The sequence below is a fragment of the Eubalaena glacialis genome, chromosome 2, assembly GCF_028564815.1.
Source record: "Eubalaena glacialis isolate mEubGla1 chromosome 2, mEubGla1.1.hap2.+ XY, whole genome shotgun sequence".
Classification (NCBI taxonomy): Eukaryota; Metazoa; Chordata; class Mammalia; order Artiodactyla; family Balaenidae; genus Eubalaena; species Eubalaena glacialis.
The window spans coordinates 2,822,442-2,847,777 of record NC_083717.1 but is presented as its reverse complement, the minus strand read 5'-3'; the positions used below and the strand labels follow the sequence as shown (position 1 = coordinate 2,847,777).

The 25,336-nt window shown below is 48.5% G+C and overlaps 1 protein-coding gene across 6 annotated transcripts in view; it reads right to left on the bottom strand.

The window, feature by feature from the left end:
• Positions 1–866: 866 nt before the first annotated feature.
• SVIL (supervillin) overlaps positions 867–25,336 on the bottom strand; it is a 239,004-nt gene continuing 214,534 nt past the window's right edge. For all 6 annotated transcript variants that reach the window (XM_061177683.1, XM_061177718.1, XM_061177677.1 and 3 more), the window contains 12 exons: positions 24,883–25,058; positions 22,259–22,403; positions 21,655–21,931; positions 14,965–15,116; positions 12,584–12,689; positions 11,746–11,953; positions 10,181–10,314; positions 7,208–7,363; positions 5,456–5,599; positions 4,009–4,133; positions 1,957–2,112; positions 867–1,861 (listed from right to left, as the gene is read on the bottom strand). In XM_061177683.1, the coding sequence (XP_061033666.1) occupies positions 1,775–1,861; positions 1,957–2,112; positions 4,009–4,133; positions 5,456–5,599; positions 7,208–7,363; positions 10,181–10,314; positions 11,746–11,953; positions 12,584–12,689; positions 14,965–15,116; positions 21,655–21,931; positions 22,259–22,403; positions 24,883–25,058 (1,866 nt within the window). In that variant the 3' untranslated portion in view covers positions 867–1,774. The remainder of the gene's footprint in view (positions 1,862–1,956; positions 2,113–4,008; positions 4,134–5,455; positions 5,600–7,207; positions 7,364–10,180; positions 10,315–11,745; positions 11,954–12,583; positions 12,690–14,964; positions 15,117–21,654; positions 21,932–22,258; positions 22,404–24,882; positions 25,059–25,336) is intronic.

Here is a 25,336-nt window from a genome sequence, read left to right as displayed (position 1 = left end):
TGGTAACATTGATAGCGGTGGGGATCTAGCCCTCCTCGCCAAGAATCAATCCTGGGAGGTGGGCAGTTACAGGATTGATTTCTTTTCCTTAAAAAAGAGATCAAGGTGGGACAGTTCCGTGCCTGCCCAATGTCACACAGTCATCAAGTGGTAGGGCCAGAGCGGGTAGAGACCCCTGACCCAGCGCAGTCCTGGGGCATGGGGGGGGAGGCGCTCATGAGTCAGCGACAGAGTTTAAGTAAATTCTGTGATCGACGTGTGAACTAAGACCAAGGCGGGTGGTGGTAACTCACAGCGGGCTCTGTGGTCTTTGTTCAAAACCAGGGATTTGGGGTTTGACTGACTGACTGAAGTACAGTTGATTTACAATGTTGTGTTAGTTTCAGGTGTACAGCAAAGTGAGTCAGTTATATATATTCTTTTTCTTTTTATTGGGGTGTAGTTGCTTTACAATGTTGTGTTAGTTTCTTTTTCAAATTTTTTTCCCTTGTACCTAGGAGTTTAAGAACATAAGAGCTGGTGAGGAGCTTTTAACGCTTTCTAAATGCCTTATGTCTGCAGTGTTTGTTTTTAAAAAGGCACTGAGCTCTTGAATTTGAGATGCAGCTGTAGTTGAGGGTAAAGAGCTTCTGTTGAATGATGACTTGCAAAAATATGTTCTTCAACATAGGACTTTCAACTCATTTTATGGGCCGAATATCTGTCTATTTAGTCTTATAACCTTGTATTACATCTTGCCCTGAGCTAAATTAAAAGTTACGGCAGTTAATATTGAATCGTGGAATATTGGTACTAGGTTAACATTTACAAAAAAATATTTTTCAGAAAGGAACTCAGTGTGAACCAATCAATTCATAGTCGTGTTTATTCTGAAGCTTTTATTTTGGAGTCTTCCATTGCCAAATGACACATTTAATTTTTACAACAGGTATTAGAAATTGAGATTCTTTTTAAAATTTCTACCATTTCAGAGTAAAACTGTAGATAATGTTCCAAACCATCGTCAAAAAATGCAGAGCAAACTTTTCTGTATATAAACTGTACATAAAACAAGGCACTATACATTTGGGGGCGATATTAAGGTAGAAAGGTGGATTTGCACAGATTCTTAAGAGCCTATGCCTGGAAGTATAAATTCTTTGTTCATCTTAGCACCGGAAGCAGCACTCAGAACAAGTCAGACTTGACTTAACGCCGAAGGAGACGCCTCTGAACGTGGGTGAAGGTACACGTTGGTGGCAGAACTAATTCAACGGAAGCAACTACCTTTTAATATTATTTTGACACCAAAAAAAAACCTTAAAAGTGAATGAATACATATTGCTTTGTTAAATACATATTTGATTTATACGGTGTTTATATAAATATATATATATTTAGAATCCACAAACTATCAAAATAACACTTTATAAAGGGAACTGCTTCAAAAAAAAAAAAAATAATAATAGGCAACGCTTAGCAGGAGCAGGAGGGCAGTGCCGTGGCCGCTGCTGAGGACCCACCGCGTAAGTGCACGTAGGGATACGGATGCCTTATGAATGCCATCTGCTGAATCGTGGAAGGTGTGTTTCCAGAGAGTTTTCTGGAACATTTACAAAATACACAACTCCCAAACAAGCAGGAGAGCTGGTCGCTTCAGGTTTCGAAAACGCGGATGAAAAAATATTTTTTAAAGGACTAGCCATACCCCGCTTCCAAAAAAAAAAACCACATCCATTTTCCTGGTCCAGCAGTATTGAAAGTGACAACAGAGGTTCCTCCAGCATCTCCTGACTCAGAACAGACCTTTTGCTTTCTTCAGGTTCACCTGCTTCCAGGCAGGCAGTGCACTGTATTCGTCTCGGGTCATGTCTAGTGCAAACTGGAAGGAGGGAAAGAAACGCCCTGAGTGAAAGGACCCTCCGACAAGCCACGCGTGCTGTGCTCAAACGCTGTCCCACCTGCAGAAGCGCTTACCTCGAAATCCTCGTCGGTGAGGTAAATCTCCAGCTTCAGAGGGTCAACTCCCTCGGGCAGGGGCCTGGCTAGGAGGTCGGCCAGTGGATAAATGGTTTTACACAGCTTGGCTAAGACATCTTCCACCAGGGTGATCTGATTTGAAACTTCCGTGTCCTGGAGAAGAGGAGGGGGCAGAGAGGGGGACCTCCGTGTCCCACATCTGAACACGCTTCATCATGTGCCTGAAAATATGCCCCCCTGGCCCATCTGCACCGCAGCCTGGAGACCCCGCTCGGGGAGACGAGGCTCTGAGATGCCGTCTCACCCTGCACGGCATTTCAGATGCATCAGGAAAAAAGTTTAGGGACTATCACACGAGTGAATTATCCAGAAGATGATTAAATGTGAAGTTGAAACGCTGGAAGCATGCAAATAATGGAATTTGTTTACAAATATTTAAAAACAATTAACCTGAAAAGGAATCACCCCCGTCCACCCCCTCAGACCCCATCTCTTAATCCTCAATAGAAAAAGGAGGTAAGAAAGAAAATGCATCTAGAATATGCTGGGGCTGAATTGAGGTCTGTTTTGTTTTTAAACCACTGTGTGCGTTTCATCTGGACAGGTTATTCCGGGTGAACGATCTTCCTCTGTTAACCCTGGGACCCCCAGTGGGCTGCCTCCTTCGGGTGGAGGTGCGTGTGGGGGATGACGTGAGTTCAGCAGCACGCAGACTAGGCATGGGGGGCGAGGGGCGGAGGGAGCGCGTCAGAGATGGGGCGAGCTTCTCCGAGTGTCGGTGCCTCGGCTGACTGGCCGGTGAAAGGGCGAGAAGCAGCTGGGTCTTAGTGGACTGGCGTGGCCACCGGAGGCGAAGCCGAGCGCAGTGTTTGGCGCAGGGCGGCTCTCAGGGAATTCTCATCACCGCCTGCCCGGCGGCGGGCTGGCCGATGGCCCGCGGGCTGTACAGGGCTCCCCAGAGCCCCCCCCCACCCCCACCGCCACCACCAGCCCCCAGGGGTCTGCAGGGCACACGGGACAATGGTGGTGATTGACGTAATTGAACTTGGACCGCGGCAACGGGGCTCGTAACCCCTAGAGCTCCGAGGTGTCCTGGGTCACGCGTTCATCATGGATAGAGCCACCTCGCCATGCCTGTCGGCTCCCAGGCGGCCTGTGACGAGCAAGTCCACTGGGCTCCAGGGAGCGAGCTGAGGGTCACCAGCAGAGATGAAGCAGGCCCTCTCCGTGGCCGAGCGGCGGCGCACTTCTGCTGTTTGTTTAAACTTATCCAGACCTCCTATCAAATACCCCTCCACGTCACCTCCGCCAGGGAAGCGGCCCCCCTCCTACACGGTGAGAAAATCTGAACGGAACAGACCTGTCTCCCACAACGCCAAAAACGCCCTTGGGATTGCTACTGCGAGCAGCGTTCAAAACTCATACCTTGAGAAATCCTACAGAGCGGCAGTAAGCTTCCTCCTTTCGGTGCAGCTGGAAGGATAACCTTCTGGCTCATAACACGTGTGGTGAGTAGAGGTGGCGATAAACGCCCCGTGGAGGCACCAGGCGGTCTCATAAAGGCCAGGAGGAACGGGGAGCCGAGCCTGCCCCGCAGGACGGGCTCGCAGCACCTCCTCTCCCTGACTCAGCTGAGCAGTGACTGCACCACGGGCTTATTTCGTGTCTCCTCCGACCCAGCGTTAGGGTCTGAGACCCGGGGCCCTTTTGCGGTGCCTTACATGGACTTGGAGAAGCAACGGATCTTTAGCTAACAGGAGGAAGAGACGGCTGCTTGTATTTACGCGTCGTCTCCAACTTAATTAAATTTCACCTTTGCTTTTAAGTGTCTGAACGTAAGCTGTGTGTAGAAAGTTACCAAAATATTTCCACTGACTTCTCCTTAGGCTTTTCCTCTTCCTGAGCTGATTCTACATAGACTGGTTAACGTGTTGTGAACAAGGAAACGTGTTCCCACGTGAAAATGCCATTGGCTGCTTCTCCCCAGGTGAAGTCCTCCCACAGTCCGAAAGGCAGGGGGCCCCCCCGACAGGGAAGGGGCGTGCTCACCATTTCTGTGATTTCCGCAATGTCTTCTCTGTGCTCCCAGCTGGGAAACATGTTGGTGAAGGTCAGGGGCTCCAGACCGGCGTGGATGAGGTAAGACTTGGGGGGCGGCTTCTTGAGGTTTTTTCCTGCGGTCACACAGAAGGCAGATGTCACAGACCCAGCGTGGCCCCGATGGCCCTGGCTTTCTCTCATTTCCCCTGAAATTTTTTCCTTGTTTGCATCTCTTGACTTCAGGGTTAAAATGGAAGTTATGAGTAGCTGGAACCCCTCCCCGCCATGATGTTTGCAAAAAATGTTAATCTCATGCATGTGACTGTGCATAAAATTGCGTGGGATCGACCTGACTTTAAACTTCCTGAACCTAACAGAACACTTCTGGGTCCCTGGATGGGAGAAAAGAAAGCCTCTCTCTGTGGCGTCTGGGTGGGACCTTTCCCTCCTCCTGGACTCACCTGTGAAGTATTCCTCTGATTTCCTAACCCAGCCTTGAGTTCGGTGTGAATTAACCAGCTAATGACAGCATTTTAGAAGCTACTTTAGCTTAAACATTTGGTGGGAAGTTTATTAAGTTATTTTTTACGAAAGAGCTTTCCAAGAGAAAATCAGCTGTACATATTCAGTAATAGTAATCAATGAAATCTTAAAAATTCAGGTAAGAAATTAATCACTGGCATCTTCGTTTTATATAAAAGACCAGACGTTTCAGGTGGATGGTATAGTAGAAAAGCCATGAATTGACTACAGATCTTTCTTTTTAGGTAAAACACTAAACAGAATAACAGATGACAGAAAGGTTGCCATGGGCCTTCCAGCCCGTTTGGGGGTGCTCTCAACTCTCTTGACGGGGTGACACTGCGTGAGGACAGTGCGTGGATGGGGCCTGGTGTCCCACAGCATGATTAATCCTGAGTGCAGAAGGGTTTTAACCGGGCCAGGCATCCCACAACTCGGCCGTTAACCTCGAGGGTGACAAGTTATTCGGCCTCATAATATAAAAGAGAAAAATGATATTCACTAGTTTGTTGAAGGGGGGAGGGGCCATATAGGGGGAGGGGGTTAAAAGGTACAAACTATTAGGTATAAAATCTGCTATCAGGGTATATCGTACAACACGGGGAGTATAGGCCAGTATTTTATAATAACTATAAATGGAGTACAACCTTTAAAAATTGTGAATCACTATATTGTACACCTGTAACATGTAATATTCTACATCAACTCTACTTCAATTTAAAAAAGAGAGAAAAATGAAATCTCATTCATGCTGGCAGCTGAGAATGTACTAATCTCAAAAGGAATAAGCCTCGAAAAAGTTCAAGGGAAAGCAGTCGGTTTCAGGGCTGTCTGCCGGCGCCCGTGGAAAGGGGAGCGTGGTCTGGGATTCCGGGCAAGTCTGCAGAGAGCCAGCGGGCGCCCGGATGGAGGGTCCCCTCCGCCGCGGCCTCACCTCGGCAGTACTGCAGCACCGTCTCCATGGCGCTCTTCCGGTCCGAGGCCCAGCGGATGCGGGCGGAGCCGGTGATCTTGTTCTCTGTGGGCCACCAGCCCTGCCAGAGGTACACCTCGTGGTGATTGTCAACAAGGAAAAGTGCTGCGAGGGCGGAGCAGAGCAGACAGTCAGGGGCTCTGCCCCACACCGAACCGACGCCTCGCTCCCTGCCGCCTTGGTCAGCGCGAGAATCCCCTTGGCAGGTAAACTCAGCGCCCAGGGAGGGTGCCCCTGATGTCTTGGCCCTTTGAACGGTGAATCAGGAGACGCCTCGAGGCAGAGAGATGGCGTCGATGAGGTGGGCTCTTTCCTCCCTCTCCCCCAATGCCTTCCCCCTTTGCCCCTCCTGCAGCCGCCCTCTGGGTCCTGGCCGGTTGAGAAGAGTGGGACAGATGACACATGTGACCCCCAAGGGGTCATCAGCGCCGCTGATCCCCAAAATGCGTGCTGAACACTGGGGAGTACATCACGCTTGCCCTCGGGTCACCAGCAGTCATGCCCCACGCAGGGCTGCTCTGCAGGCGGTCTGAGTCCCTGGTTCTTTCAGGGAGGAACGGGCTTTGGAAATCAAGCGTTGCTCCCTTTTCTCTTCAGCAAACCGTCAGCCTGATGCTTCCACGTGGTCAAGGGCTCTCACACCGGCCAGCCCGGCTCGCCTGAGTCCTTCGCCTGAGTCCTTTCCTAGCCTGCATCTCAGAATTCTGTGATAATCACTCTGTGATAATCACATGCCTGAAAAGCCCAGTGGAGGCTGAAGACCCATCCTGAGCCTCAGGACGAAGAGGTGGGTAGCAGCCCCTTTTAAGACACTGGCTAATAGTTCCCCAGTATGACCCTGTGACCGTGTGCACCGTCGAGGTTTTTAGGTGGTGACCGGGGCTGCCAGGGTCCGGGAGGTTCCTGGTGCCGCTCCAGGCTCTTGTAATATGAGAGCAGAGATGCCGTGAGGCCGGGGCACCCGACCTCAGCCTCAACTGTCTCTACCCCCTGGTCTCTGGTGACTGTGACTGTCCCACGACAAGAGCGCACAGCTTCTGCCTTGAGGTGGCAGTCAAGTGGATACAGCCCTGACCTTGGAATCAGAAGACACGGGCCCTGCTGTGCAGCATGGCAGACACTGCTCTTGGGCTCACTCCACAGATACTCCCAACCCCCTGCTCCTTGGACTCTTGCAAGGTTCCCTTGCAGCTGGGGGGTGGCCATGGGACAGAGCTCTGGCCAGGGGGATGTAAACGGAAGTCTGCTGGGGGCTTCTGGGAAAGCTTTTGCTTTATCTGGTGAGAGAGAGACATGGCCATCATTATTGCCCTTTTCCCTACTCTTCCTTCTGTTTTGAACAGAAACATGGTGGCTGGAGCAGGGGCAGCCACATGGAGACCATGAAGCAGCAAGATGGAGGGAAGGCTGAGAGAACAGCAGAGACTCATGCCTGACACAGTTGCACTCAACCTATTCTTAACTGACGAATTTGGGTGAGTTGAGTAACTGAGGGTCAGTTTTTTACACTATAATATGTGATTGATGTCAACTTCCTTTGGGGGGGTAGGTGTGAGGATTAAGTGAGATAATATAAAGATTAAATGAGATAATATAAAAAAAAAGTGTACTTGGCAAATTAAAAACTGCTTACTAGATGCAAAAGTAAAAAGCCTTTTTGGAAGGCGTGCCTTCTGCTGGCTCAGCATGACTACCCCCTTCTGTGGGCCATACCTGGCTGCGGGGCACTGTACAGGTCTTCCTGCAGGAAGGGCATAGAATTGACCACAGAGGGGTCTCGGGCGGGATACATGAACTCCGTGGCTGAGAAATCGCCAGAGGAGCTGCTGAGGATGAACAGGCGGGGCGTGAAGTTAAAATTTCCAGGATCTTTGAAAGAAAAGAGAACAAAAGCTAAAGACAAAATATGCACCAAAGTAAATTCCAGGTGGATTGGAGAATTAACGTTTGTTAGACATGAAATGATCAAAGCATTGTAAAATGTAAAAAGAGGTAAGATTTATCTGAAGTTGGAGGTGGGGAAGGCCTTTTTAATCATAATTACAAAAGAAGTATAATTCAAGGAGAAGAGATTTATGCATTAACAACATAAAAATGAAAAATTACATTGTACGAAAAGCACCCCCAACCAAACAAAACTAAAAGGCAAGTGACAAAATGGGAAATATGGAAACCTGTTAATATCCTTAGTAGTCTATAAAGGAATATAATAATGAAACAATAAATATCTAAAAAATGTGCTGAAGGCACAAATAAAATATTCACCTAAACAGAAGTACAAATGGCTAAAAAAATACATAGAGAAAGCGTTTAACAGTACTTCTAATTTAAAACATTAAGTTATAACAGTGTTTAGATAGTAGTTTCTACCATCAATGTTGGCAAACAGGGAAAAGTAATAAACTTGAGTGTATGATTGTGCTGTGAAACGTACACGTCTGTAAATTGCTGGGGAGAGTGGAATTTGGTGCCAGTGTTCTGGGGACACTTGCTGATGTGTAACTGTAAGGCTTTTATAATAACTTCAACAAAGGAGATCCATGTCTAGGAATTTATCTTAACTGGAAATGAATGCAGATAATTCTTTTGAAAATTATTCGCAACTTTATTATTGTTAGAGAAAAACTGGGAAGAACTCAGCTCTCCAACTATAGGACACAGGCTAAGTAGAGAGTGGCAGATATACTCATGAAATACCCTGCAAGCCATTAAAAGTCTAAATATTAAAATAGGATTTGGGAAATTGTTCATAATAAATTAAGGGGAAAAAGCAGGTTGCAAAACAGTGTGTATAAAGAATGCTGTCCAAATTTTATTTTAAAAAATAAGTATTTACTGCATAAAGAAAGGTTAATTCTGGTTCACATCTTTGAAAGACGGGATTATAAGGATCTTATTTTCTTTCTTAATTTCTTTGTACTTTCAAACATTTCCCATCATCAATATGCAGTACAGTTAACCCTTGAACAACACAGGTTTGAACTGCACAGGTCCACTTAATACATGGAGATCTTTCAACAAATATTCAACAAATATATTGGAAAAATTTTTTGGAGATTTGTGACACTGAAAAAAACCTGCAGACAAACCGAATAGCCTAGAAATATTGAAAAAAAGTAAGAAAATTTAGGTATGTCATGAACGCATCAAATATACGTAGATACTAGCCTGTCCTTTTACATAGGCATGAGGTGAGTGATATTGAAAATAAAATGTGTTAGTTTTCTTACTGTTTTATAGCTTTGCTTTCAAAGAATTACATTACCGTACGGTATGCCTCTCTCTCTTATAATTGGGGAAGCTGTGTATCAACCTATCATCACGGGGTAAGTGATTTTTATAAAAATGTAACAGTGTTTCCAATACTTTATTATGAATAGTACTGTAACACTGTATGCCATAAAAATTTTATAACTGTTCATTAGTGTATAGGCTGGGCTACTGTGAAGCAGTTGTATCAATGACACTAGCTGATTGTAAAGTAATCATATTGCCGCTTCTTCGTTATACCTGTATATATGAATTTCTTTTTCACGTTATCTTTTCATTTTTGATGTCTAGTGTTAGTAATACGTATAACATCTGTAGTGTTTTGTATCATCTAAGAGAATACTGTTGTAGGTACTGACAAATGATTCATTTCGTAAACAGATGATGTAAATTTATGGTATCGATAAATATGATACAGTAAATGTAACTTCTCTTCCTTATGATTGTCTTAATAACATCTTTTCTCCAGCATACTTTATGGTAAGAGTTACAGTATTTAATACATATAACCTACAAACTGTGTGTTAACTAACTCTTTATGTTCTCAGAAAGGTTCTCGGTCAGCAGTGGGCTATGACTAGAGAAGTTTGGTGGGAGTTACAAGTTACATGTGGATTTTCGACTGTGTGTGTGTGTGTGTGCGGGGTTGGCCCTTAACCCCCATGTTGTTCAAGGGTCAACTGTACTTTAAAAAACCTACGTAAAAGTTTGTAAAAGCTGAGAGGCAGTATGGTGGTGCGGTCATGAGGACATCCCACTGTCATCCAACCCGGGCAAGCTGGTTAATCACCCCAGGCCTCAGTTTCCCCATCGGTGACCAGGGCAGCTTGTTGGGTTGTGAGCACTGAGTGAGTGAACGTCCAGCAGGTGTTTAGACAGGGCCTGGCTCGCCTTAACGGCTTAGTAATTGTTAGCTTTTTTCTTACGTTATTCTGCACGTACGTCGATCTGTATTTTGTGTATTTAAAGACAAGACCGACCCACTCTCTCATTTAAACCCCACTATTTCCCTGCACCCTGGATGCCGGCTACACCGAAAGCCTCTTGTTCCAGAGCTTCACGCTGTGCTCAGCTCGTTTCCTGGAATGCTCCCCCCCTCCTTCACTTCTCTCCAAGTCACACCTACACCTCCAAGCCTCCGGTAAGTGCTGTCTTCCATGGAGCCCTGTGTGATTTTTTTCCTGGTGGAAGAAATCTTTCTTTTTAACTCTGCACCTCTGTCACCTGTACCTCTTTTCTGACACACACAGCTTTTCCTTGGCATCGTGATCAGCCATACGCGTTATTTAGCCTCCTTGTCGTGTTGTTGGCCCCAGAGGAGTCGGCCTGGGTGTAGCTCCTGGTGTGCTGTACGGAGCATGTGAGCGTGAACGCGCGGCGTGGGCTGGTGCTCGAGGCGCCAGGGCCGGGGGTTACCTTGGAGCATGCAGTCGTAGGCCTTCCGGTCTCTCCTCCCCAGAGCGTCCCAGAATCCCAGGGGCTCCGATCCTTCGTCACACTCGTGAATTGTCACTTTGCTGCTACTGTGCAGCCCAGCCTCCAGGGGACATCTGCACAGAGAGAGTCTGAGAGTTTTTATCAGGCCCAGAAGTGAGGGCAGCACAAAATTATTCCCTACTAACTCTACAGATCGGTTCACCAGCTCTCGCTCCTACTTTCTAACTGGAACAATCCTTGTAATGAATGAAAACACGCTCTGTAGTATCTGAGTGTGTGCAGCAGGGAGGGGTTGGCTTGGCCCTTAGAGAGGAACGTCGGATTACAGAGAAGCCATGATGAAAACAATCAATGTTTTTATATGTCACGTACATACTTACCGTTCCTCGTCCCAGGGTTGGGTGTGTCCCCTCGCACAGCCCTGGTCCCTAGATCTGTGCGTGACTTCAGGCGGCGGCTCAGTAAGTGTTTGTTGAATGAGGGGATAAGTTATTCATTTTGTTTTTTCTCAGGGGTCCAGGGACGAATCTGATGGGCCTCAGTGCCATGTGAGACCTGGCTGAACCCTGTCTATCATCCAGCTTCCTGGCCCTCAGAATGATGTCTGGAGATGAAGCATCTCGCTTCACAGCTGTCCACCAGCTAAAAGGTCCCTCCCCTCCCGCTCTCCACGTGCGCTGGGTCACATGTGCGCTGTCAGGGGGAAGCAGACTCTGACCGCACCGCTTTGGTGCCCAGAGCATGAATTTTACCAGATGGCACCTGGTGGGATGTGGCCCCGGGAGACTCTTCATTTCCACTGTACAGGTATCACCAAGGTCCTCCCGGGTCTCAGCCCGAGGAACCACTGGGCATGTCCCCAGTGCCCGGGGGGCACTGGGCTCTTTGGCTGCCCGGGATGCACAGAGGCACCTGGGCAGTTGGCGGGCGGCACAGCTTCTTCTGGGCTCTCCCCGCCTTCCCCTCCCCAGGGTGGGTCCTCACCTAGGGCTGTCACGGTGTGCTGTCTCTGGGTCGTGGGCACCTGTGGGTGCCTGCCTGGGAAAGGAAGGGACCCCAGCACTCGGGCAGCTGCCTGGGACGCTGGGAAACACACTTGTCCCCGAAGGAGGGGGCATTCCTCAGTCTGACACAGTGGGTGGTCTCCCAACTCTCTTTGGCTAAATGCCCTTAAACCTTCCACTGCTCTGACAAAACCAACTCTGCTCCCCTAAATGATATTTGAAATTTGCTCTCTTTAAATAACCAAGGACTCCAGGTTGACCATTCAAAAGGCAAATCACACCTTCAAAGAAGCTGCTGGGGGGGGTCCTGTGCCTTTTACAGAGGCAGGTAAGTCCTCAGGAAGCGGGGAAGCCCTCACGGGGGAGGTTTGGGCTGGACACGTGTCACATGAACTTGGACCTTCAGGGCCCCTGACCACGTGGGGCTCAGCTTCCCACGTTGAGTCACTCTGGGCACACGGGGCGTCCACGGGGACCTTGGGATCCTTAGCCTGCACCCGGGAAGCCCTCGGGAGAGGTGCTCACACACACAGCACTCACTGTTCCTTGATTTGATGGGCCGCAGTCCTTCCGACCTCCTTCGTGTGGGCCTGGGCTTTGCATCCGTGCCACAGGTAGATGAGGGCTTTGTGGACGTTCAGGACGACCATGGACGTCCTGGACCTCAGGCTGCTGCAGTGACAGGCCACCTCCAGCAAGTTCCCTTCCACGGGCACTTCTCCGCGCACACAGTACAGCCTCCACTCGCCTGCAGGGGGCACCGGTGGCACAGTCAGGACAGGCTGTGCCGGGAGGGGGCCTGGAGGGAAGGGGAGCCTGCAGGGCAGCCCACGCCCCGCCTCCTCTCTGTGTCTGGAGGGGCAGGTGGAGGCCAGGCCAGGCTGCGGTCTTACTGAGTCCCAGAAAGCCAGTCTTGCTGGAGTTAGTGAGAAGCAGGCTGCCCAAAGTGCACGATGCAGAAAAACCAGTTTTACATAATTTATATAAAGACCTAGGTAAGTCATAACAGGCATATTTTTTTAAGAGGCTCTAAAACTATGATTTCTTTTTTTTTTTTTTTTTGGATGCTGGTCAACAAAATTCTCATAATTTAGAAGAGAAGATCACTGATTTTTTTTCCCCCCTCCAGGATCCAGTTTAAGGTCAAGCCATCTTGCAGCCTCCTTTATGCAGAGCTGCTTTCTGAAGGCAACTCCACGGAAGGAACGGGGAGGGGAGGGGCACCCAGAAAGCTGATTTATAAGGCAGACATCAGGAGGCCTTCGCTGGTCAGGCCACAGCTACATGAAGAGAGAGTTACTCTAAAGCCCCATGCCTATAAAAATACCTTCCCGGAGAGAAAGAACAGAATCGAATTCCAACAGCAAAAGTGACTCACTTTGTGTGTTCTCTTCTTCCTCCTCCCGTCTCCCGGAGTGGACCACCATCCCCCCCTGGAAACACTGCAGAAAACAGGGGGGCTCCTTGCCCTGCAGGACCTGGACCTTCCGATTTAAACACATTACAGTGAGTCACGTGTCCTGGTTTTGCAGAGTCATAAAAATAACACATGCCTGTTGTCGAAAATCTGAAAAATACTGAGAAGTACAAATAAAAGCCACTGATAATACTGTGATGCATAGAGAACACTATTACAGTTCTGGCGTATAGCTGTCCTATAATACAAAGTATTTTTCAGGTATACATTTTTCCCAAATAGGATTGCTGTTTTTTATGTTGCTTTATCCCCAGATTTTCTTCAACTGACGTTTTTCTGTCGTCACATAAGATTCTTAACATGAATTTTGATATTTTAATGGCAGTGTTCCACGGTACGGATATAACGTGATTAATTTAAACATGTTTTTAATAAAGAAAACCTCTCAGCAGTGAGAATGACTAATCACTGACTTAGTGATTCCGGGGAAAAGAACTGTCTCTTGCAGGCTCCGGTCCACGCACAGGGCCTGTCACTCAGCGGCGCCTCTGTCAGCACAACAGTTACGCATCCGCGTGAGATGCGGCAGAGGGACAAGAACGTACGTAGGGCTGAGTCAGCTGACTCTCACTTTGCCAAGGTATCTCCCCTTAAACAAGGAAATGTGTACTGAGCCTGGCAGTCGGGGAGCACTGAAAGGTAGGACACGTTTCTCACCATGAGTTAACGTATCAATCTCAGGGCCCATTCTGTGTCATTAAGAGCCATTCTGTGGCAGTGTTTTCTATTTCTGCAGTGATTTTTCCATCCGTTGGATTGATAAAAAAATTAAATGCTCCAATTAGATTAAGACTCAAAACTCTAAGGATGATTTTGAAGGCATGATAAAACATACTCGTTCACAGCCTTTATGAGAAAAAAAAAAAAAAAAAAGCAGTTGAAATGATCCACTATGAGGAATAAATTAACAACTGTTTGTCCCTGAAAGCTATTTGGAAAATATAGTCCATAGTAGAACATCTGCATTAAACACTTTTTAGGGAAGAGGATTGGTTCTTAGGAACCTGGAAGGCTGAGTGAATGTGGATCTATTTCTGGAGAAAATTCCTCTGCTCTCTTTCCTGATGCTATTCTTAACTATTCATCCAAGATGATAGTGAAAGGATCTGCACAGGGTGTTATGGTCCCCAAAACCCCAGAGTTAACTCTTAATTACTGGTAATAAAGGAAGGGACGAAACATTAAAAAGAAATGCTTTCAAAAGCTTGACTTTGGGTAGTGGTACCTGCCAGGCATCATGCAGGCCCTGGGGTTATAACGGTGGGTAAGACCAGAACAGACATAGTCTCTTTCATGCTTACGGGGAAGACAAAGAATAAATAAGTAAACAAAATGAATGTTGTTTTACGTAGGGGTAAGTGCTATGAAAAAATAACGCAGAGCAAAGGGACAGAGAAGGATAGGAAAATGGGGAGGGATGTGGATAAAACATGGAGGCGACATTCAAACAGAAACCCGAATCATGTAAGGTTCAGGGGCAGTGTTCCAGGCCGGGGAATCAGTGCAAAGGCCCTGGGGTGGGCAGAAAGAGGTGTGTCTAGGAACTGCAAGGAGGTGGGAGTGGCCTGACCAGGTGCACGAAGAGGGAGGTTGGAGGGGGGTGCAGGGCTGACCCCGGGAGGCCCACAGACGGTAGTCCGAGTGTGATGGAGAGCAAGGAGGGGTACCATCTGATGTGTCCTAGAAAAACCACTCAGGCTGCTGTGAGGAACGCAGACGATGGGCGGACTCAATGTTTACATCAGTCGCTGATCTCTCCTTAGGATGGATTTGTGTAAGTGGAATCACTGATCAAAGTGTATGAGCATCTTAAGGTTCCTAAGCCATGGTTGCTTTCAGGATGGGTATTCCAGTTTACACTTCTCAGTGGAAGCAGGCACGGGTACCCATCCTACTGAATCCTTGCCAGCCCTGGATCTATTCTTTTAAAAATCTCTGTCATTTGAGGAGTGGAAAATGGCATCTCTTTGTTTTAATTCCTTGATGATCAGTCAAGTGGAAACTTAAAAAAAAAAAAAAACACCCATGGGCTCTCTGCACTTGTTTTGTGGATTTACTATTTGCAGGTGTACTTTAAGGTCATATTACGAGAGGTCTGCCTTCCTGGTGAGGAGGTGGGGAGATGAAAGATGAGGCAGAGCCTGACACCTGGAGAAGCCGGACCGGGACTAAAGGGGCTTTGGACGATACTGTCTTTGTGTTTAGGGGACCAGGCCACACACCCTCCGGCTCCCGGAAAGGCCAGCTCCCTCATTTCTGGCGCATCTGCCTCCAGGACTTACCTGGGCTCCCCTTTCCTCGTCCAGCTGCACCGTCATCAGAGCCGACGTGCCCTTCTCACTCACGGTCGACTGCCGGCCTTGCCAGAAGAAGTAGACACACTTCTCTTTGCCGGCCACCCTGACCGGGTGTTCGCCCTTCTGCCGACTTCCCACTGTGGACACACACGAGAGCAGAGCGCGGGGTGAGCAGCAGATAAACCCCAGGAAGAGCCAGTGCCAGCTCAGGCCCCCAGGCCCTGTGAGGACGAACAGTAAAGGAGCAGCTCTGGGGCGCAGCACTGGGGAGCGATCATTCACAGCTGGAGGGAACATCGATCATGGCTTTGGAGGAGAGAGAAACCACCTTTCTTCTAGCTAACGGATCCTGAGCCTCCAAACTGGAGAAAAATGATCTGCAGGGCCCTCCTGATACCCTAAGACAAACACCTGCCATCCTGGGGGAGGTGGCAGACCATCCAAGTGTGTGACAGAGAAAAGTGGGGATGCCAGAGCAGGGCCAAGGGCTCCCAAAGACACAAACGCATTTTCCACATTACGCCATCCTTTGGCAGAAGGTCAGCTGGGGGAGAAAAGATACTGCAAATGACTGCTGGGCCAGCTTTAAGCACGAAGGAAAAAATGTAGTCTGCTAAGACTATTCTAGTAAAAAAAAAACCACTTTGAAGTGTCCAAGTTGTGTCAGAAAGGGGAGAGAGAAATTGCTGACCTATGGCTTTCACAAAATAATCAGGGATTTAAATGATAGCGGCCACCAGGGCCGCAGCCAGGATTACGGGCTGCTTATCCTCACTGTCTGGGGCCTCGCGGGCATTGGATAGACGTCAGCAGCACACGGAACACAAACCCCACTGAAGGGCAGTCACGGAAGGTTCTTTGGGCAAGTGGTCGTTTCAGGTGGTATTTCAGACCCCAAACTGCAACCTTTCGGAATAGATCCCTCTCCAGATTGCCCTCATTTCTTCATTCAGCAGATATTTACTGACCACCTACTATGTGCCGGGGACTCTTCAGGATACTGGGCCTATGGCGCTGAGCAAGGCAGCTTCAGAGGCTGGGAGGTGCTGTGAGGAAAAGACGGGATGTGACATGGGGCGGGGGAGAGCTGCTGCGAGTGCCTGGTGGGGGAAGACCTTTACGGGGAGGTGCACGAGCAGAGGCCCGAGTGACAGGGACCGCGGGGCAGAGCCTTCTAGGCCGAGTGGCGTCCGGAGACTAAGTTCTCAACTCAGATGCCTGGGTGGCCCCAGGTGGGGTCAACCCAGGGAGGATGCAGGTAGCTATGGTGCCCACGTGTGTTAGCAATCAAGAATAATAACTGGGGCTTCCCTGGTGGCGCAGTGGTTAAGAATCCGCCTGCCAATGCAGGGGACACGGGTTCGAGCCCTGGTCCAGGAAGATCCCACATGCCAAGGAGCAACGAAGCCCGTGTGCCACAACTACTGAGCCTGCGCTCTAGAGCCCACGAGCCACAACTGCTGAGCCCGTGCACCACAACTACTGAGCCCACATGCCACAACTGCTGAGCCTGTGCTCTAGAGCCCACGAGCCACAACTACTGAGCCCACGTGCCACAACTACTGAACCTGTGCTCTAGAGCCCACGAGCCACAACTACTGAGCCTGTGCTCTAGAGCCCGCGAGCCACAACTACTGAGCCCACGCGCCTGGAGCCCGTGCTCTGCAACAAGAGAAGCCACCGCAATGAGAAGCGTGCGCACCGCAATGAAGAGTAGCCCCCGCTCACCGCAACTAGAGAAAGCCCGCGCACAGCAACGAAGATCCAATGCAGCCAAAAATAAATAAAATTAAATAATTAAAAAAAAAAAAAAGAATAACAACTGGATTCCCTGGTTCTATACGACCTCAGTCCTCCTCAGCTCCAGTCCCACCGACAAAATCACAGCTGTCTTGAGGTTCGAAGGTAAGAAGAAAGCTCATTGTTTTCAAGTTCTTAAGAGGTCAGGGGCCATACGTGATTTTTTTGGGGGGACCCTTTATCAAAGTCCTCTAGAACAATTTTCATAAATGATTATGAGAATTCTTAAAGGATTCTGACCAAGCTCAGCCCTTAGTGCCTTCTACTGTGAACCTGAAATGGTCAAGTCTGTGGAGTTTGAAGTGGGCAAAGTGAATAGGAACCATCCATGAATAGATGATACACACATATCCACTGTCAATCTGGAAGCCACTCCATTGAAATTTCCGCTAATTTAGATAGGAACAAACGTCTACCTTTGATTAGCAATCCCACACTTTTCAAAGTAGTGAAACTTAGTCATGTCAACTAGATTACTGAGGAGAGATACGCTTAAAACAGATCACAGATCACAGCAGCTGACACATATCTTGGAATTGGGTAGCACTTTGTGTAAATATACGTTCACGCTTGAATAACCAATGTTTTACATCCTAACATTCAAAAATGGGCTTGTGTGTATATACCTAAAATAGGATATTTCTTTAAAAATATTCCATAAAAGTTTTCATGAATTTTCCTTGCAGTTTTCTTCAGCATACCCCAAATTTAATCCTATGTACAACTTACTTTTTGACTCATTTATTTAGTTTTAATTTTAGCAAATTAAAGGCTAAGCTATACTAGTAACAGCTGCTGGACTATCATCCTTGCAGCCTTGACCCGAGGCCGAATTTAGCGTGTCGCTGCATCCCGCCATCCACCCTGCTTTCAAGAGGAAGTTCACCACCAGGAGCTGCGTTTATGAAGTGACAGAAAACTGAGGTATGAAGGGCGAGTTGCTCATCGCGTGGTCTTGCAGCTGGACCCCATTTACCGACCTCCTACTATAGGAACTCGGCCCCTGGATGGGGCTCCGGCGTGGCCTGACGCAGTGTCCCTGGGTACCCAGAGCTGCCTGTTAGGAAAGTCCCTGGGGGGACACGAGTCACACCCTGCAGCGCCTGAGGCAGCCTCTGGGGCAGGACACTGACCACCAGGGCCTCTGGGCTCCCTAGTCTGGGGGCCACACTTCACTTCCCAAGGAGCAGGCTGCCCGGCGTCCGCCAAGAGGGCGACTGTGCTGTGTCTCCCGGGACTGCTGTCTGCTGGGCCCGCCCCAGAGGGGCCCCGGGCTCAGCCCCGTTGGCAGGTGCGGCCCCTGTGGGGTCTGAGCAGCGTGAGGGCTGGACCAGCTGACACCGCGGGGCCGGGGCTTCCGTGACGACCACGGGGCAGCTGCAGATGCCATCGGGCTGCGCTTTTCTGCCCCCCGAGGGACGGCCTGGAACCTGAGCGCTGCCCGGCCTCACTTAATCCTCCACAGCTGGGCTTGATCAAAGCTGTCACTTTGCCCTTAACGGTGCTGCTGGATCGGGCCGTGACGTGTACCTTGTTCACCGGGGAGAAATACAGCAAGTATTTGCCTGGGTCAAATCAGCGTTTCTTAGGGGTCTCCAAGTAAACAGTCAAGGAAGACCTCAGAAACCTGAGATCTGTTTTTAAAATTAATTCATTTTCATATCGTTTTAGTCATCCTTTCACTGACCATTACTTCTTGTTTTATATCTAACAGCTGAGGTAAGGAAACGACTGAATTTCAAACTGTAGTGCCCAGTGTGGTTTTGTAAAACACCAAGTCCCTTCACTCCCTGTATCTTAAGGATGAGAACGATGGGTGCAGGTCCACGACGCCAAAGGTCAGTAGATCTTTCCCCACTAAATTCTCTCTTATTGTCTTTATTGCCAAGCAGCGCAGATTAGTATTCAGCTTGCCAACTCTGGACACACTCAGGAGCCTAAACCCACAATAGAGACCCTCTGAGAACTGCTATCGTTTGGGGTGGATCCACGTTATCTGATCTTCAGGTTCAATGCAGGAACTATGCTTTGGCTGCTGAGAACGTCAGCGATGATGATTTCCTGCACCCTCACGTAAGTAAGCGGTCGGCTCTGTGCTAAACATCACGCACCAGATCCTAGGACCCTGCGAGCTGGGTATTAGGAGCTCTGTTTTCCAGGTGAGAAAACCGAGGCTCAGACAGGTTAAGTAACTTTCCCCAAGTTACACAGCTGGCATGTGGGGCCTGAGAGAAGATTGAGACCCAGGCTATAAGGCCTCCTTGGGTAAAAAAAGGGGCTTTTAGTGTCCAGCCCTGTTCTCTCCTAGCCGTGTGACTTCAGGGGGCGTTCCTTAATCTTGGTGTCCTGTTCCTCATCTGAGAAGTTAACGAAAGGACAGAACACATCCCATGGAGCCTCCGTGAGGTACTCAACGAGCGCGGGTGGTGAAGCCCAGAGCGGTGCCTCTAGGCCCGCAGTCCTCCTGCCCCACCTGCGATGCCTGCCCATCGGCCGCTGGGCTTTCCCACAGCCGCCAGATCCTATTCAGGGAACGGAGCTCTCCTACCCCAGCAGGAGGCAAGCACCTCTTCCATACTTGCCCCCCGTCATTTATACCATATGCTTCCGGAAGGCAGGGCCAGGAATATTTACTGACACCCGAAAGAAGTGTCTTATTCCTTAAACATAAGACATGACACCATAAAACTCCTAGAAGAGAACACAGGCAAAACATTTTCTGGCATAAATTGTACCAATGTTTTCTTAGGTCAGTCTCCCAAGGCAATAGAAATAAAAGCAAAAATAAACAAATGGGACCTAATCATACTTAGAAGCTTTTGCACAGCAAAGGAAACCATCAACAAAATGAAAAGACAGCTACGGACTGGGAGGAAATATTTGCAAATGATGTGACTGACGAGGACTTAATTTCCAAAATATACAAAGAGTTCATACAACTCAACAACAGCAAAAAATAAGCAACCCAATTGAAAAATGGGCAGAAGACCTAAATAGACATTTCCCCAAAGAAGACATACAGATGGTCAACAGGCACATGAAAAGATGCTCAACATGGCTAATTATTAGAGAAATGCAAATCAAAACTATGAGGTACCACCTCACACCGGTCAGAATGGCCATCATTAAAACCTCTACAAATAACAGATGCTGGAGAGGGTGTGGAGAAAAGGGAATCCTTCTACACTGCTGGTGGGAATGTAAATTGATATAGCCACTATGGAGAACAGGATGGAGGTTCCTTAAAAACCTAAAAATAGAATTACCATATGATCCAGCAATCCCACTACCGGGAATATACCTGGACAAAACTATAATTCAAAAAGATACCTGCACCCCTATGTTCATAGCAGCACTATTTACGACAGCCAAGACATGGAAGCAACCTAAATGTCCATTGATAGATGAATGGATCAGGAAGATGTGGTGTGTATGTATGTATGCGTGTATATATATATATATATATATATATATATATATATATACACACACACACACACACATACATACACACATATACATACACATACACACAATGGAGTATTACTCAACCATAAAAAAGGACAAAATCATGCCCTTTGCAGCAACATGGATGGACCTAGAGATTATCATACTAACTGAAGTAAGTCAGACAGAGAAAGACAAATACCATATAATATCACTTATATGTGGAATCTAAAATATGACACAAATGAACTTATCTACAAAATGGAAACAGACTCACAGCCATAGAGAACAGCCTTGTGGTTGCCAAGGGGGAGGGGGGTGGGGGAGGGATGAACTGGGAGTTGGGATTAGCAGATGCAAACTATTCTATATAGAATGGATAAACAACAAGGTCCTACTGTAGAACTCAGGGAACTATATTCAATATCCTGTGATAAACCATCATGGAAAAGAATATGAAAAAGAATATATATATGTATAACTGAGTCACTTTGCTGTACAGCAGAAATTAACACATTGTAAATCAACTATACTTCAATAAAATAAATTTTAAAAAGTGTCTTACCCACAGAGATACATTAGGAAAGAAACCAAATGGCTCTAAGCCTGCAGGTGTTTGATCAGCTAACAGTGGCCTGTGCCTTGTGCCCAGCGGGGCAGCCACACCTGGACGGCAAGGGGGCTGGAAAGGTGAGCAAACTCCCTTGGCAAGTGAATCTTGGAGCCACCAAGTTGTGTCATAAACTGTCTCCTAAATGTGCAGGGCTGAGGGACACCGTGGACAGCCTGATTCGTGCTTTCTTCTTGGCAAGAAAAAGGGATTATTTCTCCCAAATCTGCTGCTCTCTGCCCTCACCGCCTCTAGCGCAGAGCACCGCACGGAGTGTCTTGTTTTGCCACGAAGAGCACAGCGCCCATGGGAACCATGAGTAGCTCTGACCGTGTATTTATTCCGCCAGATCCACAGAGCGCTGTCAGCGCTCTCGGCCTCAGAGGAAATAGTCTTTCATTCTGAACACGTCTTCTGTGCGTGGATTTACTGTGACGTGATGGCACCCTCGTTTCAGCTCTGACGCGTCGGCTCCGTGTTACTTCATGGCTTTCATTTTGGCAGCATCCAGCCACATGGTGACCGTCATGTGGAGACAGATCATCACTTTCCTAGGAAACCTCTGGGGACGGGGCAGGGGAGGCATGAGGGCGGCAGAGAAACCTTACCATGCCAGTCGGCTTTCTAGAGGGAAACCTCACAGCTGTTGGCCACGGTGGGGTGTTGGGACTCTATCCACGAGGCTTACGAAGAGGTTCTCAAAAGAAATGCCTCGACTGGCCCTTCGCCCGCGGCTGGGGCAGACGCGGCACGCACTCCGGATCTGGCAGCCGCGGTCCCCGCGGCCGGGCTCGGGGGACACGCGAGCGCTCACTCACCTGCCGTGCTCACAATGAACTTCCACTTGACCACGTAGGCGTCGCCCTCGTGGAACTGCCCAATGCTCTGCTTGGGGAGCCTGCTGTAGTCGAATTCCAGGATGTGCCAGACGTCCACCGACACGCTGGCGATCTCCAACTGCCTGCGGTCGTCCCCTGGCACCAGGCCGTAGCCCCGGCCCACGTTGACCCCGTCTAGCACGGTGCCGGCTGTCGTCTGGGGCACCGGCACCATCCGCGTCACGTCGTAAGGCTTGACCTCCGCCCGCGGCTCGTCCTAGGAGAGAACGCAGAGATGCTCGGCGGCAGCCTGCCACACTGCACACTGCTGCCCTGGCGGTGGGACGGCCTCAGGTACAGCGCTCAGGCTGTGTCAGGGCACTTAAGGAAAGGCTGCGTTTAGCGGGCGGACAGCCACGACTGTGAACGGGACGCCGATAAACCTGGAGCCGCAAACACGGCTGCTTTCACCTCCTGAAGGCAGAACATAACTGGAGACCGGTCTGCTGTCCTAGTAAACCCCAGGAAGCCTTTTAGCATTCAGGTCCCTTCTGCAGGGACCCAAACCAAGCCCTGAGGTTTAGGGCTTGATCATCCCACGTACCTTGTGCTGGACAGGTTCGCTGGCGTTCTTCTCGTTAGGTCTCTTCAGTTCCGTCCAATCGAGAAATTTCTCTTTGAACAAAATCGTCTCGTTGTGTTCTGTAAGTCTCCCAAATATCGCCCAGTCAGGCCGCCCTTGTCCTTTTCTGTAGGGCGGGTCGGGAGGGGAGGGGATGGGAAAAGAACCGAGATCAAACAAGTCATGCTGAACCCAAGAAGTCCAAAACCAACACATGTGGCTAGTGAGAGAAACTCAGAATACGTACGCAGTAGACAGAATGAATGGTTCGTTTTCACCTATGTGACCCAATAAATGACGTTTTGCTATTTTAGCCCAAAGCCTTGCAAGGCTTTGTGTCCTTGTTGCTGATGTGCCTGAATGTGATGTGACCCACGTCAGGACTGGACCTGCCCTGCATTCCAGCAAATTCTCGTGTTGGGGTCCCCCGGGGGGCAGCACGCTAGGCTGGGAGCTCAGCACAGGCAGGAGTCACACGCATGTCTTCCTCGCCTCCTTTACGCCACCCGTGCTCACCCGCGGGGGCTCGCCGCGTTTCCGTGAGGTCAATGAACAGGTGGAGGAATTTATGCTCACCCTGAATCCTCTCTTTTTTTAAGTCATGTTACAGTGGAGATCTCCAGTCTCCAGGAACAGGAAATTCTCCTCTGTCCCCTGAGCGAACATACTCTCGTAAATCATAAAGTGACTTTGTGCATACTGATCTCTAGGCCACTGGATGGGAGAGCGGGCGGGCAGAGCACAAAGACGGGAAAGGAAGCAGCGTAGCCCAGTCGGGAGGTCCGTACTGCTGCGGGATCTCAGAATCTGACACTGAGCTTGGAACACAGCTAACTTAGAAATGGGAAGAGCCAAGAAGAGACGTGCCGAAGGGGGTGAGCCCTGAGGATAAGGTGCGGGTATTTCCCATCCTTCCAGACCAACCCTGGCTTGTGGATTGGGACCATCAGACCGAGGGGCAGTGCTTCCTGGGCCCTGCGGTGGCCCCTGACGTGCTTCGTCACGTCCTGTTTGGTCCAGACCACAGTTTCTGGCATCACGGCTAAGGCACATCAAGGGGGGCTGCCCGTTTCAAAGGGGACTGAAAGGATAAGGCATTGTGTGCAAATACTTCCACTGCCAAGGCTCCCGGGACTTAGGAACCAAATATCAGCAACTGTGGAAAATTCAGGGCTATCCTGAAGGCTGTGGTCCTTATCAGAAAATAGCTGAGTGACTGTCTTTTATATAAATTCCACTCTGCAGACTTGCTAAGGTGCCTGTAGAAAGACACTTGGTCTCACCTTGGAAATCCATCTTGAATGTGTGAGGTCAGGGAGCACAGAGGGCAGGTCTGCAGCAGGAGGGTGTGAAGCTGGGTGCACCTTACCTCTGTCCTGACTCGCAGGTCTGAGCTGGGCTGAGTCATGACTCCTCGGTGAAGGGCTGGGTGCTCTACCTTGGCTGTACCTTAAAATCCCTGGGGGAGCTTTTAAGACGCACTGACACACAACCCCCCCGCCCCAAACTGAAAACACATCTCCTGGGCCGGGACCGGCATGTGCGTTTTTTTTAAAGCTTCTCCGATGCTTCTGATCTGGGAGATGTTGAGAGCCAGCGGGTTAGGTGCCCGCTCATCTACTTTCACATCTCGGATGGTGTCACGACTAAATATAAATCGTCCGTCACACAGATTTTATGCTTCAGTATTTTTTTTTTTACTATACCAACTAAAACATTCTTTTTAGTCTTAGCTTTAGGCCTTAAAAAACTAGTTGTTTCAGTACTAATTTTATGTTAAATGTGCACTTGCTTAAAAAGGATTTGAAAACTTTTCACCTACACTGACATCATTTTGAATTGTTTCTATAATGACAATGAATAATAAAATCAATAATTGGATTCTAAAACAGGAAACTAGGTAGGAAAGTTGAAATCTGTATGTTAGTTCAATTGAAAACATTAAAAAGCAGTTTTAATGTGCCATTTGGTGGCACGCATAATTTAAAAGCACTTCTTTTTTTTCCTGGTAGTTAAGAAATAAAAAACAATGATTCTTTGCATGTAAGAATTCTTTCTTTCATGACCATATTTCTGAGAGTTCTGTGCATCTTTGGCTGATTTGCCAAAATGACTTTTAAAAGTCCAGTAGACTGTAGGAAATATTATAATTACAATCATTATTTCAATACCACATCCTCCCTCCCTCAAAAAGGCATCATCTACTGCCAGATAAATGGAATTCAAGGGCTAGGCTGGGAAGGTGTGAAATCAGAAAGAGGTACGTTGCTTTTGCACCTTCAGATCCATGGCTGAATTCCAGGACCTGGCAAGCTTTTCAGATCAGCAAGTCATTTGTTTAAACAACAAATTATATGTCACAACAGCACCTGAATACTGCAGGTGGCATCGATTTGTTTACTTCAAGAAATGAAATGTAACAGGAGCATCTTCCAGATGACTACACCATCCATATTTCTGTATTTCTTAGGGAAAAGCTACAGCACTGTTCTCGTTGTGAATACTCGTGGTACTGCACTGCAATCATTTATGAAAACTAAAACCCCTGAAGGGTGATGGCTAAACACTGCGGTGGGAGCCTTGGCTGCCCAGGGCCCCAGCGGTACCTGGGAATGAGCGGATTGCACTCTCCAGGGTCCAGGGGGTTGATGTCACAATTCTCGTAGTCAAAGGTTCCGTTCCATAAGTGCTTTGCCAGCTGAAAGGCTATTTTCCGTTGTGCTAATGTGACTTCTTTCCCGTGCCACACGTAAACTTCGCTCCCAAAATCAAACACCAGTACCTGGGGAAATGGCACAGAAGAACGTGTTAACTTCAAGGGCATGTTCTAGTTGAACCAGGGTCTCTAGTGACCGTGAGTCCAACAGGTGATGATTCAGATGCTGAGGGAGCATTCAGTACAAGCACAAAAAGACTTGGCCGGCGGGTACTGCCCAGCCAGGCCAGCCTCTGCCCTGCGGGAATGATTTCTGTCTTGTGGTCCTAAATGCCCAAGTTAACGCCCCCTCCTCCGAACACTCGGGCTACCTAACACTTCTGATTCATAACAGCTATTTAAGC